The sequence below is a fragment of the Pteropus alecto genome, unplaced genomic scaffold, assembly GCF_000325575.1.
Source record: "Pteropus alecto unplaced genomic scaffold, ASM32557v1 scaffold398, whole genome shotgun sequence".
In the NCBI taxonomy this organism is placed as follows: domain Eukaryota; kingdom Metazoa; phylum Chordata; class Mammalia; order Chiroptera; family Pteropodidae; genus Pteropus; species Pteropus alecto.
The window spans coordinates 806,341-825,318 of NW_006442497.1; the positions used below are offsets into that span (position 1 = coordinate 806,341).

The 18,978-nt window shown below is 37.2% G+C and overlaps 2 protein-coding genes across 5 annotated transcripts in view; both read right to left on the reverse strand.

Annotated features, from left to right (window-relative positions):
• Window positions 1–3,847, reverse strand: part of ANKFY1 (ankyrin repeat and FYVE domain containing 1) — an 82,376-nt gene extending 78,529 nt beyond the window's left edge. For 2 of the 4 annotated variants that reach the window (XM_006922212.3, XM_015597390.2), the window contains exon 1: window positions 3,616–3,711. In XM_006922212.3, coding sequence (XP_006922274.1) covers window positions 3,616–3,625 — 10 coding nt within the window. In that variant the 5' untranslated portion in view covers window positions 3,626–3,711. Of the gene's footprint in view, window positions 1–3,031; window positions 3,219–3,615 lie in introns of those variants that run through there. The other 2 variants (XM_025040125.1, XM_025040124.1) reach the window with 2 other exon arrangements.
• Window positions 3,848–7,978: 4,131 nt separating this feature from the next.
• The window catches only part of UBE2G1 (ubiquitin conjugating enzyme E2 G1), an 86,549-nt gene continuing 75,549 nt past the window's right edge, over window positions 7,979–18,978 (reverse strand). Inside the window, exons 5-6 of the mRNA XM_006922213.3 lie at window positions 17,643–17,765; window positions 7,979–11,013 (exon numbers count right to left, since the gene is read on the reverse strand). Coding sequence (XP_006922275.2) covers window positions 17,679–17,765 — 87 coding nt within the window. The 3' untranslated portion in view covers window positions 7,979–11,013; window positions 17,643–17,678. The remainder of the gene's footprint in view (window positions 11,014–17,642; window positions 17,766–18,978) is intronic.

Sequence of the window (18,978 nt, forward strand, 5' to 3'; positions counted from 1 at the left end):
CAGTGTTGTCCAAGAACACTTTCTGGAATGATACAAGTGTTCTATTAATCTGTGCTATCTGCTAGTATGGGAGTCACTAACTACACAGCTATTGAGCACTTGGAATTGGGCTAGTGTGACTAAGAAACTGAATTTTTAGTTTTATTTAATTTTAATTAAATTTAAGTAGCCATATGTAGCTAGTGGCTACTATGTTGGCCAGTGATTGTCCAGAATACGGAATGTTGTCACCATGTTAACTGAATTGTCAAAAGTATTTTCCTAACCAAATTCCAGTAGTTAATAAAGGTCCATGATCTATATTGTTTAATAACCCATTTACATTTCTTCCACTTTTTACTTTAATTTACTGAGGAAGGGAAGGGGAGAGTAGTTTAAAAGGAGACTAGGAGAAAGACTGCACGCCAGAGTTAAAATATCAGGCAGTGCTAAAAGTGTTCTTTGTGTACTATTTCTCTTGACCCTCCTGGATATTTGAGATAGAAATTATCCTTCTTTTTTAAAGCTAAAGAAACTGAGACTGGGAGCAATTAACTGACTTGCCTATGATCACAGCTTAGTAAAACTAGGATTCAAATCCACGTTCAACTGCAGAGACTGAGCTCTTAAGCATTATACTTTAACTGCTAAGACTAAAATGGGCTAGATGAAAAGTAAGTTAGGCAGCTCCCAGCAGACTGATGTTATTCAGAGTATGTTAAAAGCTAGACCAGCCATCTTACTTGACAAGAGACTAAGGACGTATTCAGGCTACTTTTCTTGATGTCTAATAAATGATGCCCAATAAATTCATCTGTTCCTTCAACCATGGCATGATTCTCAATTGGGAGTAAACAAAACAGAAAAAGTCTCTGCCCTCACAGGGTTTATATTCCAGTAAGGAAATTTTTAAAAAAGGAAAGATTTCTAAAGAGGTGAGAAATGAACAGATGCCTGAATAAAAGTCAGCTGTGCAGAGAAACTGAGAAAGACTGTTCCAGGCCAGGGAACTGCAAGGACAAAGAGGTAGAAGTATGTTGGGAATGTACAAAGAACAGCAAGGAAGTTGTTGTGGCAAAAGCACCATGAATGAGAAGTAGGAAATAAGATCACAGCGTTAACCAGGTGCCACACGCTATTGGGACTTAAAGGTCATTGTAAGGCTTTGGAATATATTTTAAGATCATGGAGAGCCACGGAAGTGGGAAGGGGAGCTGAAAGGTTAGGTATATTGAGAAGAGTGGGAGAGACATGATCTGATTTATGTTGTAAAGGGAACACTGAAAACGATAAAAAAAATAGTCTGTGGCTAAGCAAAATTAAGGAGAAAAAAAGCAGTAAGAACATGTAGGAGGAACTTTTCTGAGTGATGAAGGAAGCCTAGATTAGTAGGACAGCTGCAGAGATGTAGGATGGAAATGAAAACTAATTTTAGGACAGGCTGTAGCTAAATATATATGGTCAAATCAATACCCATGCACGGATAAAAGGAAAGGTTGGTTCATAAGCAAGACACACATTAAGAAGTTTGTATGCTCACACACTTACACCACCAAACAAAAACCATTTATCAGGTAAGTTCCCATAGTGTACTTACAGATAATTTGTTATATGACATAGATTTCTGCTATTTGTTTATATTTAAATGAGTACTCCAAAACAAGTGTAGCTGCCTCTTAAATTCTGATTAAACAAGACCCCCACAATCCATATTCTAGCAATCTTGCCTTCCTTTGCACAATAAGCACCTTCAGTTTAATGAGCTAACTGGACTAGAATGCCTCACTCAATTCTTACTAAAGTTTGCAACATTGTTCCCAAAGAGTTTAAATGAGAATATAGGTCAGGAAATTGGGACACAAAAAAGGTAAAAGAAAATTGTGAAGTCAGAACCTATTGACTGTGCTTACATATCTATCCTCTTTCCAATTTAATCGTGAAAGTACGTTTTGTTTAAAGTCCATACTCCACTGGCTAAATGTTTCTCAAGGCTACTCTAACACATACCTCAAGGCACTTGCAGGGTATCAGTCAGTATGCTCAACCCACCTGCGTTCCTCATAGCTGGAATCTGACTACAAAGCACAGCAGGTGTCCTATAAAACTACTGAATGAAAAACCACTTGCCCTCCACAATTTCAACCTGGGTAATGGATTCCCAAAACACTCAATTTCTCTTCCTAGTGTAAAAGTGCTAGACTACCCATTACCTCACATAAGGTGTGCCTGAATCTTTCTACCCCACCTAACTGCCCTGAGCAAAAAAACTCCATTTTGCAGGCTGCCTGCTGTGTTAAATGTCACACAACAGTCAATGATTTATCCAAAAACTAGGTTCACAGGATGCTTTGGCTTTATTTGTTTCTTTTATTCCTCCTCTTCTTTCATACAATATCCACCTGATGTTTCCCCCTCCTGGAGGAATCTAACCGTGGTAGAAAGAGCGAAGACAAAAACTGGGTGCCAGTCCCAGCTACCTCTATAACTCTGGCCTCAATTCCCCTATGTGCAAATAATACACATGCCAGGCCTCCTTCAGAATGTTGTTCTGAAGTCTAATCCAAATGACAAAAGCCTGCCACCTGTCATGTGCCGTCCAAATGTAAGATCCAAGATGGGTTCGGATAAAATTTAGCTCAAAATCAATGACAAAAACAAATGAACAAAAAATCAATATGACAGGTCGTGACCAGTGCCTTGCAGTCATTCAAACATTGTCAAATAAGGAGTATTTTTTTTTTTCAATAATGGGATGAATAAATAGGAGAAGTACGCCTGCCAAGGTCTCACAGGGTCACTCTAGGGTCCCTGGAAGGTAACTCCTCATCTCTGGGTCTTCTTTGCCCCCACCTGTACAATAAAGCGTTGACAATGGGGGATTCTACTATTGCTACGTTAAGGAAGACAGGACTTGAGAGGCCAAACTGCCTTTATCTGCAGTGTCAGAAAGACAGCACCAGAAAAGAGGCTAAGGACTAGACAGAGACAAAAGAGAAGAGGTCTGGGTCAGCACATCACTCACGAGCAGTGTGACCTAGGCCAACACCCTTACCAAGCAAACCCCTCCTCCTGTCCACATCTGTAAACCAGGGAAAAGAATCTCAGCCGGCCCCGGATCTCGGAAGCTGCTGAGAAGTCGAGACTACAATGCGAGCTCGTTTGGCTCGTTGGCCAGTTAGAGCCCTGACTCTCCCCCATCCTTCATCCCGTGAAGAGACGCAAGCTCTTCTGCAGGCGAAGGATGTACCCCTTCCGGACGCGGGACGTGCCAGGACAGCAGTTTCGATTTCCTAAGGAGAAGGGTTACTTCCCCCGACGTCCCAGCACCGCTGGTAATCAAAGGAGCCTCCCCGGCCGCCCTCGGGATCCCTGCAACTGCACTCGGTCTCGGACCGGGACCTCCCAACCCAGCTCCGCAGCGCGCCGTAGTCCCCTAGGGTGGGGGACGGCAGGAGGGGCGTTGCCATAGAAATAGCGCTCAAGACCCGGGCCCAAGACGCCCTGGAGAGGAAGGCTCGCAAGACCCGCTGTGCCCCATGCGACCGTGCCTGGCCGTTCCTTCTTGGGGCTGCCTGAACCTGCCAGCAGCGCTTCCACAGCGCCGCTCCTTCCCGCGCGGCTCCACAAAATCCCTACCTTCCGCCATGTCGGGCCCGGCCCTGTCTGCACCCTCGCGAGAAGTGCGCTGCTCAACTGAGGAGGCGCGAAACGGAGTTTCCAAGTGTCGCGAGAGTTCTGGAAGGCCAGGCAAAGGGAGGAGTCGAAACTGGGAGAGAATGGTAAATGAAAAGTGGAGCGAGTAGCTGGACACTGGAAGAACCAAGAGCCTGCCTCCACATAGTACCTTTGAGGCTCCAGGTTCCTGATTGATCAGGCACTCACCCAATTCTGTCATATTCCACGCCCTAGGGAGGGCAGTGAAAAGGACACACGAGCATAGACTACTCTTTGCAAAAACTTGGACGTGCGAGGGTTTAGAGGAGGGTTTCGTTGGTATTTAGGTTTCTTTGTAATGATGTGAGAGGCTAAGAGAAAAGAGCCAAAGGAGCGGGAAAGGCCAAAGACGGTTCAAGGTCTCTGGGGAAGCAGGATGCCTTCAAGCAAATGCAGAAGGAATTCAGGAGCAGAAATTAATTTTAGATTAGAAGCAGGTCACTGTTATTCTAAAACAGTTTAGGGAGTAAGATCACGCATGCAGATAGATGTAAAAGGGGTAAAGAGATATCAGGGAGATTGCTTGATGACATCAATTTTATGGTGGAAGTTCATAGGCAAGGGACCAGAAGAGAGTGAAGAAAATTTGGGAGAGGACTCAAGTTGGAAGGTCTGGCTTCAAGTGTCTCTTATATGTATTTTTGTCTAGCAGAATTCAGCCATCTGGCTGCAGAAGCAGAGAACGTGGATTATAGCATTTTACAAGGGTTTGGAATTTATTCCCAAAAAGAAATTGAGTGCTGTAAAAATACAGCGCAGGTGCAGACTGGGTAAAGGCTGATGTAGGAGTCATTAAACTGCAGGTCTCTGTAATACTGAAGAGCAGTGCAGTGGTTAGAGCCCTGTGGTCAGGGTGGCAAACTGAAGTAAGTTAAATAGCGCTAGGAGATGATAAAGTCCAGGACAGGGCCATGGAATACAATAAATGAACTGGAAGTGAGAAGCTTGGAAAATTAGAGATTGGAATTAAAGGTAAGGGAAAGAAGACCATTAACCAGGTGCTAAAATCTTTAGTGAGTGTGAGGATGACTAATAGCAAAAAAAAAAAAAAGGACTAAATAAAGAGTAATATGGCTGAATAGCATGAGCCCTTTCAATAATTTTTATTCAAAGGAGAATCTAAAGAATGTTGCATGTATCCATGCCTAGAAGAATCAACACTTAAGGACTCCAGGGAAAGTGGTAACCTTGGAGAAAAGCCAACAATAAGGGATGATAGGTTGAAGGATCTGAGAACAGGATGAGGGTGTCAGAACAGAAGAGGGGTGAGGATTTGAAGTTAGAGTTTTAGGTGCTGCCAAGATTAAGCATTAGTGGGTAGTGAGGAATTTTGAGTTTAGAGCATGGAAACATAGAGTCATGGGGTTAAAATTTTGAGGAAGAGTAATTCTGACTGAGGGACACCTGGGATATGGAAGGGGCGGGGATATTGGAATGTGTAAGAACAATGGTATGCTCAGGGAAATATGCTCCAGTTGTGGTGGGAAACTTAAGGTGTAAAGGAGGTATGGGCAGGGAGGTGTTAGAGGAGCTGCACTAAGTGAGCAGCACTTAGAATAAGAAGAGAAGAGTACTGTACTTTCCAGCTCAGTAGAGGTGCCATAGCTCAAAGCTGCCTGTCAAGAATGGATTATAGCTGTGCCAAATGGTAGCCCTTGGGGGCCATCAGGGTGACCACATTAGCCAGTCTCCTCTGGCTACAGGCCTCCTCATCTATCTTAAGAATATCCTACAAGTATTTTCTGGGTCATGACATAAAAGTGATTGAGAAATACTGTAATAGCTGATGCCTGGTTTTACATCATATGACTTATCTTTGCCTCACCAGCACCAGCCTAGTGTATGGCATAGAGCAACTGCTCAGAATGTCTGATGAGTTATTCCATTGTAAACTATACTGAGAGTCCACAAAACTGGATTCAAGTTTGGCTCTACAGATGATTGGCTGTGTTAATCTTGGGTAAGTACCTGCAAACTTTACAGTGCCTTCTCAGATTCTCCATCAATTTCATGAAAGAGGGAGTTGGACTAGAATCCATGGTTCTTAATGATTTGGAGGGTCATGACCCCTTTGAGAATTTGATGAAAATGAGGGACCTCTCCCTTAGGGCAGCAAACAGGAACAAATTTGTACCCTTAAAGTTTGCTCAGACTAGACACCCACAGTCAAATGAGAACTCACCTTAAGGGATTTAATCAGCTCAAGGGCTTGACTACCCTCATCAAAACCTACCTTCTATCAGGGGTGAAAAACACTCCTTTTAGAACTGCGTTTAATACAACCCTATCTCTAGGCCCGTTTTCTGAGTGGATTCTCACTGACTTGAATTCCTTGAGCTACAGAGGACTTCTTAATAAAGCCTATAAAATAAAGCATTGTAGTACTCAAGTTAACTACAACATCCAGCGGGCTTGGATGGAGCTACATTAGCTATGACCTGAAATATAGACATCTTGAAAAATCTGAGCACTAGAACATGGTTCATTTTAGACCTAATTCAGATTTTGCTGTTACATTAAGAGGAATTTAGTATGGAGTTGTCTCGGATAGGGAGCATGACATGTAAAAGGATAAGTGCTGACTGCTATTAAGAGCACAGGGGAACAGACTCTGGGGAGACAGTGCCAGATTGTGGTAAGAGGTAGGAGGGAACTGGTAGTCCAGTGAATTGGGTTCAAGTACCAGTCTCAAAACATCCACTATGTGACCTTGGAAAAGATGTTCCTGAGGGAAGGGGTAACAGCATCCAGTACATAAGGTTGTGGAACTGAACTCCAACCATGAAACTTACTTGCTTTATCATCTTGACAAATTAATCTGAACCTGTTTCCTCATGAGAAACTTACTTTGGAGGATCTTTGTAAGAATTTGGCTAGATTCTTTATGAAACTTAGCAGAAGCCTGCCACAAACTTGAAGCTCAATAAATAGGAACTAGTGTTCATTAGGAATAAGTGAGGTGTCACTATGAACAGACTAGTTGCTATTATACTTATTCCTAATGCATACTGCTGGGAAGAGAAAAAAATCAAGTATCTTTCCTATGGCTTTCTGTGCAGCTCATATGTCTTAAGATGTGTCTGGCTGCTTTTCGTGCACACCTTTTCCTTCTTCAGTTTATTCCACTTACGGGAAAAGGATTCAAAATTCTTTAATCATTTCACTACAGCTCAGTGTGACATGCTGACTCAATTAAGCCAAAAAGCCTAATCCTACCTAAACCGAGCAACCAAAAATACCTTATCCTGGAAATAATTTGTTCTGCAAACAGAATCCTGTTGAGGTTTGCAGTCCTCAAGAAAATGAAAAATTTGAATAAGGTGGTTACAGCCCTAAGTTTATAAGGGGAAGAGAGAAAATTAACTGGTACTTCCTCAGTCTAGTTCCTTGCACAGGGTAGGCACAGTCGAAAACCTCATTTGATTTGAAGCAACATGCAAATAAAAACTTTTTTGCTATTTACCTTGAGTAGATTATGCATAAAACTTTTTTAAAGTTCAGGAACATCATCTACATCCTTCTATAATTTATTTCAAATATATTTATCAGGGAAATTAAACTCTGAAAATGACCCCCAATCTTCCAACTGTTCTAAAGGAAGATTTTCTTCTTGTAACTCAGCTCTGATGAAGAGGTGCTCCATGTTCATTTGAGTTTTTAAGAGGAGGCCTTTATAGCCACTGGTAACTTGTATCAAGACAAAAGGTTCCAACACCTAACTTTGTATATCCATATGAACTATATGTAAGGATGCAGGAAAAGCTGGATATTGACATCCTGTTAAGAAAAAAATACTCACTCTTGCCTCTTTTGCCACTAACTAAGTGGTCCTGGGCAGGCATTTGAGCTAATTTTGCCCATCTGTTTAGTGGATAAAAGTGTTGACTCTGAAGACTGATTGGAAAGGCTGTGGTCTCTTTCAGGTTCACATTTGGTCGGTTCTTCACCTTTTAGCTGATCTTTATAGTAGAGCCAGTTTAGACCAAAAACAAAATTTCTAGTAATGCTCTAATGTATGCTCATTTTATTTAGCTTCTAAATCAGCATCACAGAAAACTCTGATTAAAAAATGTGCTTGGTCTCATTCTGGAAATTTTAAGACCATTATATCAGGCTGGAAGTCAAGTTAACTTCCTATCTTCTGATTTCTTCTTTAAATGAAATTTTAAAAATTCTTTATCAAGATTCTCCTGTGGACCCTTTGGTACCATGTACTGTTTGTATAGGAAGAATCCCACAACTTGCTTTTGAGACCTGCATCCTAAAACCAAAATAGCTCATGATACAGCCTCTAAGTCATCATTTATTGATTTATAGAGCACCCATCACATGATAGAGGTGCTTTACAATACAGTAAACATCACAACAGAACTCACATAGTTAAATACAATCAACAAATTACAGAACTAAAAAAAAAAAAAAAAAAACTGGAATGAAGCAACATTATGTCAAATTTCAAAGATGCTGAGAAGTGGCAGTACAAAAAAAAAAAGGTAATTCCACCAACTGGAGACTAGACGGGCAAAGATACACAGGCATCACAACCCAAAATGGGCAGATTTGTAGAGGGTAAGTGAGCATATAAAATAAAATTTCACAACCGAGAATGAAGGCTATTAAAGATACTACAACACCCAAGTGATCACAGAACTAATGAAATAACCTCACGAAGATATTACCTAATAATGACACGGAAACCAACCTCATATGGACTTTAAACTCACTAAGAGGCCAAAAGCCATTGATATCCATCCCATGAGCACAGACTGAAATCTATAAGCCTTTACGAGAACTTGGAATAAATTTAGGAAGCAGCCAACAGCTCTATAATCTATAAGACTATGAAGATGTCGATAGTTGGCACAAAGTTAGGCAGAAAAATCCTTTTCCTAAAGCAGAGAGGACTCACCTCACACTAATGGTGAGGCACTAGTGGGAAAAAAGCCACCTGGATCAGTGTCACCCAAGTGTGGTTTAATAACAAATGTAGAGGCATTTAAATTCACACTGTCAGATGAACACTGGGAAAGGCACAGATGACAACTCTTGACAAAGTCAAAACATGTATTTGAGGCCAGTGTTTCCACATGTAGTACAGTCAGGGCACCGGGTGGAAAGGAGTGTGGAAAGAGGTGCATTCATTCCTGGCTCTCCCTTCTAATCCTCTAGATCTAGCCCTAAATGACACATGCTTATACCAAAGTAACTGCATTAAAGTGGCACTTACAGTTCAAGAATAGTTGTCCCTGAGTTACTAGGTCATTTGCTACTACTCTCTTAAGAGTCAAATTGCCAAGTTTTAACTCAACAGATTGCTAACAGAATTATAGCAATAGAAGAGCAAAATTCAGAGTCCATTTTGCCACAAGCAACCAGCATGTGAACAAGTTCTGATTTAAGAGTAAAGGGATTCATTCAAAGTCCCAGGTAGGTGTGCAGTACTGGCACTTTGGGGCAACATTTTTTACAGAGTCTTTAAAAAAAACTAAAGAGTCACAAAGTTCTTGAAGAAAACTGGGCTACAATGAACAAAATCAAACAATTTTCACATTCAGTCATTACACATTTATGGGTTTTTATAATGCTTCAGAGTGGAGAGCAGCCTAGGATTTAAAAAAAAAAAAAATCATTCTCTGTTGTGACTACATCCTCAACTATTTTACTTCTGCTTTAAAAAAGACATGCAAAATTCACAGAGGACTAGGTTACTTGCAGAAATTTTTTCACTCTTCTGCCAACATATTTCTCCAAACCCCCAAAGAGCAGAGATGCACCAATTTTCACAATTAAACACCATGTCTCATCTGGTACTGTCTTGAGATCTATCCCTTATATATGCCAGTGACTACTTCCCAATCCCAACCTCACACCAAACAGGAATCTGGGCCTGCCTTTAACACCGTACATGCTCATTTTACCATTTCCTAAAGTTGTTTCAGAAAACTTATGAAATATACTTATGCTCAAACAATAAAATCTAAGTGCACTATGTCAGTAACAGACTCTATATGTTAAATAGCAAAGCATTTACACTTCTGAAATACTTTGAGATTTACATAAGAATCCAGATAGAGCCCAATACAGAGTGCCATGGCCATGTGATTTTCAAGTATTAGAAGTTTGTTTGCATAAGGAATCAACCTGAGATTTTTCTAAACTGCACTTCTCTGGCATTCAGTATTATAACCTTCATTCAATACAATAAAAGCCAACAACTTGACAATTATTGGAAAAAAATTGTATTTTGGAAGAACTCACTACATAAGGTGACAGAATTCCAAAATCAAATTACATGAAAATATACATCGCAATTTCTTTGTACAATAGGTGAGAAAAATCTGTAGTATAGAAGAATAGAGGCAAAGAAATATGAAGGGCTAAGGAGAAGGGTATGAGGGTAAACAGCATTTTTAATAGCAAACCCAGAAGTTAAGTAGAAAGCCTGTAGCTGTGCATGCTTTATTCATCTAACCTTAACATTAGGTAACCAGAGGGCAAAAATAAAACCAAATCAGAATTTTGTATAGTTTGGGGTAAATTTCAGTAAGTTGAATTCAGAACCAACTCTTTAGTTTTGGGGGATAATGACAGTTCAAGAGCTCTCAACAGCCAAAAGTGTTATTGCTACATCCAAATCCAAGAAATGGGTGCAACTAGAATACAAAAAGGACAAAGCACCTAGTGATGACCACTCCTCTGAAGTCATCATTAAAAATCAAGTAGTTGCTTATTAAGTATTTCAATATTTGAACTAAATGATTTGAAAACTTCCTGGTAGATAGAAGAGATAAATGCAAAGGGAAGTGTGTCAAAACAAAGAAGATACAAAAGTTTAGTAAGTGAAAAGAGTTTAATGAAGCCTCAATGGTTTAAAGGAAATTAAATGGAAACTTTTAATCCTAATTGCTTTTCATCTGACATGCCTTAAGGAGTCTTTTAAAACTGATAAGAAACAATGAAATGGGGAAGAAAACCTGCTAAAATCTTTTAGAATTTACACGATTCTTATTCTACTACAAGAAAGCATTATTTGGTACAAGGTGTATTTGTGGATGTACATGAACAGTATATATATTATCCGGATCATGTTGTGCTATGTACAGGTCTTTACAATTCTTCCTGAAGGTTAAAACAGTTCATTAGGATTCAAAATGCGTAATCATCTGTAAGTTGGCACTTGTTAGGCTCTTGTCAGCATTGATACTGGCATGTTTTATTGCAGCCCAGTTCCAGCCAGTGTTTGCCAACTTGTTACAACAGAAGTCCAGCAATAGGTGGGAAGAGTGCAGGAAAAACAGTGCCAGTTTCTCAATTGGAGACCTACAACAAAACAAACAGCATTATATAATAACTTTATAAATTACAAAAGAATTGATTAGAAATTTTTATTTGTATGGTATTTGTTTAAAACAAGTTCTTAATTTCATTTTAAGCTCACTTTTGTGCTGTCTAATATATGGCCATTTCATTTTAAATTTAAACAATAGTAAATAAAAATTTAAATTTAGTTCCTCAGTCAGGCTAGCCACATTTCAAGTGCTCAATATAGTTAATGATTATCATATTGGACAGTGCAGACTTAGAATATTTCCATCATTGTAGAAAGTTCTGTTGTGCAGCCTTAATTTTGCTTTTTCAATACTCCAAGTGTCTTTCAACTTATATCTAGAGTCAAAAGTAGCAAAACTACTAAAAGTCAAGTGATTTGGAAATCTACTAATATTTTAGGATATTCAGAGAAAAAAATTTAAGATTACCACGCTTCTCAACTTGCTAAATTTTATCCAACTCTCTAGGTTCAGTCCAAACCCATTTTCTCCATGAAGCCTCCCAGAACTGACCCTCTACGTCAATTAGTCTTATTGTTTTGTATCTGCTGGTCTCATGTCCTAAATTAGCCTAGAAGTCAATAATCACATCTAAATAAAAACAACTACCATATTGTCGAGTGCTTACTACATGCCAAGCAGTGTACCAAGTGCTTTACAAATTTATCTCATATAATGCTCTTAATCACTATATGAAGTTTTGCAGTTTTGCTCTATTTTACAGAGAAAAGTGAGACACAGTCATACAATAAGTGACAAAGCTTCCTGCTAAAAAGTTAGGAAAACACTAAGTTCAATTAAAAAAAAAAAAATGATTGGACTTTTCAGAGCCTTTATTATATTAATGTATGCTTTTCAGAGCCTTTATTATATTAATGTATTGGACTTTTCAGAGCCTTTATTATATTAATATATGCTTTCAATATGTAGGGGCATCAGAGGAAGTGGGCAAGGAGAACACCCATTACTCTATTGAATCATAAGTCCCCAAAACTGAGAAACCTGTATTGTGTGCCAAGCACAATGTTGTGCACAAAAAGCTCAAACAGAAGATGCCTTAGAATTCAAGAGATATAATTTTAAACTCCTAACAAAAGAGTCAAATGGACTTAAAATTATGGCAAATATTTATCTCATACCAGACATGTTAAAAATTCAGTGGGTTTTCTAAAGCCCTGAATAAATTTACCAATCTTATAATCACCCAAGTTCAACCATGCCAAAGCTCTGCTGTGGGTAGAAAGAAAGCTGTGGGCCTATTGTGGCCCTACATGTGCCTAGTTCCCTAATTTATAAACTACCTCCCTAAGACAGCTCTTGAGTGGTTGAACTTACTGCTAAATTTTTCTTCAAAGGGGTTGTACCAACCAATGTAAATGGTCCCTAGCAAAGCACTGAATGCACCACATATGAATACATCACCTTCACCAGAATCAGTTTCTACCATTTACACACAGGTACACAAAAGTGTCCACAAATTTTATTAGTAAATCTAAAGACATGTACTGAAACTCAAGAGACATCGTTATGGCTTCGGTACTGTAACTTTTAGGTAATGTTACTTGAATGTTTTTCCAAAGACTACTATATCACACTCAAATTAATCCCGGGCCAATTAATCTCTAAAGGCTCAAAGCACTTGGGCACTGAGTAAACATTCCCCTGTGATATGAACAAGAAATTTTAGGGCCACAAAAGAATAATTTAAAAACTGTTTCTGTGTGAGATTTTTAAAGAAAAATACTCCAGAGAGGACTGGCTGATGAAAGTCATTAGATAACTAAAATCAGGCAATCCAGCCTCTTAATAGTGAGGACCCAGCTTTAAATAGCATTAGCTTCCTTCAGCAGAAATAGAAAATTCTATTTTCCCGCCTTTGAATAAAATGTGTTCTAAACAGAGAAAAGACCTCAGTATAGAAAAAGCAAATTTGTCGTTCTTTTCTCTAGAAAGATAAATGTGAAAACAAACTACCTACGTAACACAATAAATGGCACTGACCTGAAACAATAATTTTTGTAAGCATATCCCATTTCTAACTTAAAATATATCCTCCTGCTGTTAAAAATCACACTTTTTATGTTAACTGAAATTATATCAATTGTATTCTTTATGAAATAAAGTATTTAAATATCTTAGATACTTAAAGTATTTAAGTATCTTTTTTTTTTTTTTTTTTTTTGCCTTAAACCTTAATTATACCCGACTTTAACTTACAAATCTGGAGACGATTCACCTCTAAAGAATTTAAGTGTCTTCTTCTATTTATTTCTAAAACTAAAATCAAATCATTCCTTTTGTATGTGGCTACACAACTTAATACTTTTAAAAGACCTAAAAATGCAAAGCAAACAAGTGTGCTGCCAAATAAAAACCACTTTTCGATGTTACAGACAATAAAAGAATAATCTCAATTGTTTTTAAGTGAAGGCAGTCCATGAGTTAAACAGCTTATTATCAAGGAAGTTTTCCCCATTACATTCACACAGATGCTTCCAAAAGTTCCATTTCATCCTACAATGCCACTCAGTATACTACTAAACAACTCTCCCCCCATCACCAATCCACTGGCTTTTCCCCTGAAACTGAACTATGCATCCTTTTTCTCATGTCATGTTATTAGTGACCATCCACACGCACTTTGTTTTTGAGGACTGCAATATCTCACCCTCCTAGCTCTCCTCTTTGTAGCCAACCAGCACACATGTTTTTGTCTCCCTTTCTTCCTTCTGCCCTTCATATGGAAATTTGTAAAAGATGCTGTCCTTGGTCCTAATAAGAACTGCTCTCTACACCAAAAGAATCTGTCCTAAGCATTCAGTATTTAATCATGTGTTGACTTCTTAAAGTCATGTTCTGTTTCTACTCCCACTAGAGCTGTTAATGTAGTTTAACCTTATCCTTAAAAAAAAAAAAAAAAAAGCCTAGTCTAACCAGCTAGACAAACAGTTCTTTATTGGCCAGTATAATATATCTATGGTACTCTATATACCCTCTTCTTTCCCAAGAAAATAGTGCCTTTGCAAATGGCAGGCAATTAACGAATATTCATTAACGAGAATTAAAATGAGCTCAGGGTCACCTGTTCTTGGTGTTGCCTTCATTTCAAGATAAAAATCTTAATCCTTAATAACATGCAACTGTTAAAAAGAAATCAGATATATATTACTTAGCTAGCAAAATATCAAAAGATGTTAAAAAGTACAGAATGTATATGCTGTGTATATACTTATGTTATACACACATACATATTTATCACACTTGTATGTGTGGGGAACAGTCAGATTTCTGAAAGATTAAACCATTGTCAGTGGTTATTTCTGGGAGCAGAATTGCAGTGGGGGCCAAGTGGGAAAGTGATAACTTCTATATATAAGTTTCTACATACAAATTTTCGTAATGCCAGTTTTATTCCTGCAATTGAAGATGAGGAAGGGGAACTGAGGAGGGGAGGCAACAATAAAGAGGTAGACAAAAGAGTAAAACTCTAAAAGCAGCAGTCAGATTTAGAAAAAGAAACCTAACTCCATGATATGAATAAAAGAAGATATTTCTAGATGGGATGCTCAATAGTGTCAAATGCTACAGAGATTAAGAATCAAAATTAAAATTAAGCCTTCGATGCAAACAGGCAGTCCCTAGTATCCTTTTTGTCTCTATCTTCTTGATAAGCCAACTTTGATCCTGATAAGTACACTTTAAAAGATAAGTACAGCATTAGGAATACAGTCAATAGTATCACAATGGCTGTATATAGTGCCAGGTGGGTACTAGGGTTATTGGAGGATCACTTCACAAATTATATAAATGTTTAACAATTGTGCCGTACACTTGAAAGTAATATAAAATCAAATTTAAAATTTTTCGAATTTTTTTAAAAATTTAAAATTAAAATAAATTTTTTAAATATAAACATTAACTCCCACTAGGCAAAGGAGATAATACATAATCTCTTAAAAATGTGTGACACTTCATTAGTATTTATTTAATTAATTTGCAATATACTATCAAGGTAAATGTAATAAAATTCTTAGTTCTTTCTTTAATTTATAAAGTACTGTGTTTATAAGGTAAAATCACACATACACTTAGGCTTCAATATTTGTTATTTTGTTCCTCTTCAATTACTTGCTGTCACCAAGCCCTTTTCTGACTGGAAAATGATGTGGGTAAGGAAACAAGCCCTGGAGGTGTCTGTTGTTCCTAAGATTACTGTCAAACTCATAAAAGAACCAATGCAATGAGCTGAGCTTTATGAAGACTAACATGGCAATTGTATCCAGGATAAATATCCAATATGAAGTGCAGGCAGGCATGAAAAATGTTCAATACCAGCACCAGCAGACTGAGGCAAAGTCTAATAACGAGAACTTAATCTATGGCGGTGGAAAGGAGAGTCAAAAGAAAGGAAATGAACCGAACCACTGACTAGATGTGAGGGAGGTATCAGATGTTAATGATAATGAAATAAGGATAGAATTATTAGCAAAAATAAACAGGATATAAAGAAGATGATGAAAAACAAGTAATTTGACAACTGCAAGGTTACTGTTATAATTGGTGGTAACAGAAAGAAGTAAGGTTACTTTTCAGCATTTCAGGTTATCATAAGGAGATCTAAAAGATGTGAATCTTTTCAGGAACTACAGTTATCAAACATGAAAATAGAATCAGCGGTGCATAGATCTTAGCCTTACTTTTGATTTGCATTTGATACATTTAATCATAAACAATAAAAATTAAGATAGTACAAAACTGGTTCAGGGGTAGACAGCCAACAAATGAAACATAGAAAGGTCATAAAAAGATCAACACATAAAAGGAAATGTAATTTTATAATATAATCAACACTGTACATCAGTGGTTAAAGGATGGACTTGTCAATAAATGATGTAGTCAACAGTTGCAGACTGGGAGATAGGAGGGTAGAGTTGAACTTCTACCTCACACCATAAGCCAATCAATTTTAGTAGATTCAACACATATATTAAAGGCAAAACTATAAAACTTTTAGAAGACATTTACAATAGTAGCGTTTTGATGGCAGGGAAGAAACTAAGACACAAAAAGCAAAATCCACAGAGGAAAGGACAAATAAATTCAACTCCATTGAAATTAAGAACCTCTGTTTATCCAAAGATACCATAAAGAACTGACAAAGATACAGATCAATTGCCTAATAGAAAAATAATCCAAACCAGGACAGGTATTTCACAGAGAAAACATCAGTGGTCAAACACATGAAACAATGTGCTAACTGTATTGGTAGTTAGGACTATGCACATTAAGTCATGATGTATCATTTTACACCTTCCAGATTAAACATTTTGCATAAGTTTTATAATATCAAATGTTGGGAGAAGATATGGAACAAATGGAATTCTTATCCTTGCCAACAGAGGCAACGTTTTGGAAAACAATTTGGCACTGTCTAGTCAAAGAGCATATACCCTTAACTGAACAATTCCACCTCTAGGTATACACCCTAGAGAAACTCGTGTAGTACATGTGCAGCAAGAAACAAGAATAACCACATTCTCTATGATAGCAAAGACAAAGCAAAAAACAAACAAGCAAAAAACTCCTACCCCAAATTGGAAAAAAACTTCAATGAGAATCAAGAGAGGTAATTTTATCTAATGAAATACTACAAAATAGTGAAAATGGGTGAAATCTAACTATACATAACAGACCAATTTCGAGAATATAATGTTATAGAATAAAAGGCACAAAAATATATACATTTTAATTCCATACATTTATAGCTGAAAATCATGCAATACATTGTTATGAATACAAATGATAAAATTATGAAGAAAAACAATGGTAAACAAAGAATTGGGAATAGGAGAAAAGGATGGAGTAGAGGAAGGGAATATTGGGGATGTAAAAGGTAATATAGCGAAGTTCTTTTTCTCAAAATAGGTAGCAAGCACAGGGTTGTACCATGTATTGTGATTCTTTAGATGCCACCTTTTAAAAATATATATATATTTAATGTTTTAAAAAGAAACCAAATAAACACAATTGGTCAATTCATCAACACCACGTCCTCTTCTAAATCAGAAGGTGCCTTCTATGTTTGACTCATTGTTAGAATTAAGATAAACTTGTGGACAGATAGTATACAATACAAGGGAAATTTTCCTACTGGTCCTATCAGTAATGAACAAGGAGAGAAAGACCAATTAAAACAAGAAAGGTAGATGTCTATTGCTCTTGCCACTATCTTACAAAATATAATCTTCCTTTATTAAAAAAATTAGGAAACAAAAATTTAAGTCATCCTTTACAACTCATAATACAGTATGAGAAGATAAAAGAAATTTCAGTGTTCTGCAGTCAAGACGGTAGCCCAAAAGGTAAAATGGAAGAAACTGTTGAAATAAGTACTTTATCATTAGAGTAAAAAGAAATACACTGCTACCATACTAACCAGTTTAATATAGAGTATCTAGTGAAAAACAGCTGGGTCTACGAAAGTAAAAAGCAAGTTACTACCACTAAAAAATGAAGCCAATGAAACAAGAAATTCAAATACCTAAATCACACAATTTCCAAACATGCATATGACATTTGCAAAACGGCAAAATAGTAGTATGATTTAAAAAATGAACTTACCCTGAAATAAGTGAAGTTACAGCAATTCAACAAATGTCACTCAAAAGCAGTCTCTTGGCTTTTTCTTACACAGCGGGCAACTTTCCTTTTGAATTCTCCATTTCTGTCTTCCCTCCATTCTTTCTACAGGTACAAAAGTAATACCAAGTGATTTTATGCAAACTCCTCTTATAATCTCAAATACTAATTTTAATTTTGAATGTAATGCTTTGGCAATATGTATATTTTTAAAATGTTAAAAGCTGATAAAGTAGAAAAGTAGTCAAAAAATACGTTTGCAAGGGATTCTGCTCAGATACAGAAATTCCCCATGCCAATTACCTCTATAGGCAAAATTATCTTTAAAAAAAGACCATACAGAATGTTAACAATTTTGTATTGCACTGAAAAGAAAGCAACAACTTACAAATAAGATACTCAGGCTATCTGAAGGATTATCTACTCTCCCTGTTGGACCCAACCAAAAAACAAAGTAGACATGAAAGTGCTTCTTACATAAAGTAGACAGGTGGAGTATATCCTATTGAGATGATATTGAGCACTATTTCTAGTGTTGGGAGGTAGGAGTACAGTATCACTATTGTTGCCAGGCACATGAACACGGGACTCAAAACAGCACGTGCATAGTTTCACATGAGAATAGGGCTCATTTTACCTAGCATGTAAATAATAGTAGGAAAATTCACAAAAATACTCAGCCTTTTTTTTTAAAAAAATTTTCGTCCATTTACAGAAAGCATAAACTATAGAAATCTTCAATCCTTGCCCTTGCAGAGGAAGACATTGAAAAAATATTTTGATCTCAAACAAGACAAGCACACCAGAAAGCCAGTAATTACAATAATTATGAGATAAACTATAATACTGACATGTACAGATTTGGAGATGTATGCTGAAGTATTTATGAATAAAATGTTATAAAACCTGTAATCGCCTCATTATCATTTTTAAGTAAAAGGGGGAAAAAAGGGCCATTCTAGGCAAAGGGGACAAGTCAATCTCAATTTTAAAAAAATTACCTAAAAATACCACTTAGCAGAGAGAATTAAGACTGAGAGCAGGGAGATGAGATAGAAATCTATTACAAAAATATAGGTAAGAAGTAAAAAGAATTCAAGTCAATGGCAGAGGGGTGGCAAAAGTTTAGAGACTATATAATATGGCTGACATTCTCTGATGACTGAGAATGTATTTTTTAAATCACATAAGGATGACTTCTAAGTAAAGGATAGATTGGTCAATGATTGTTCCAAAGCAGGAACTAGCTAATATAACCATCAAAGTTGAAGCCACTATGTCACACACTTGGATGACCAGATGGATGATGCTATCATCG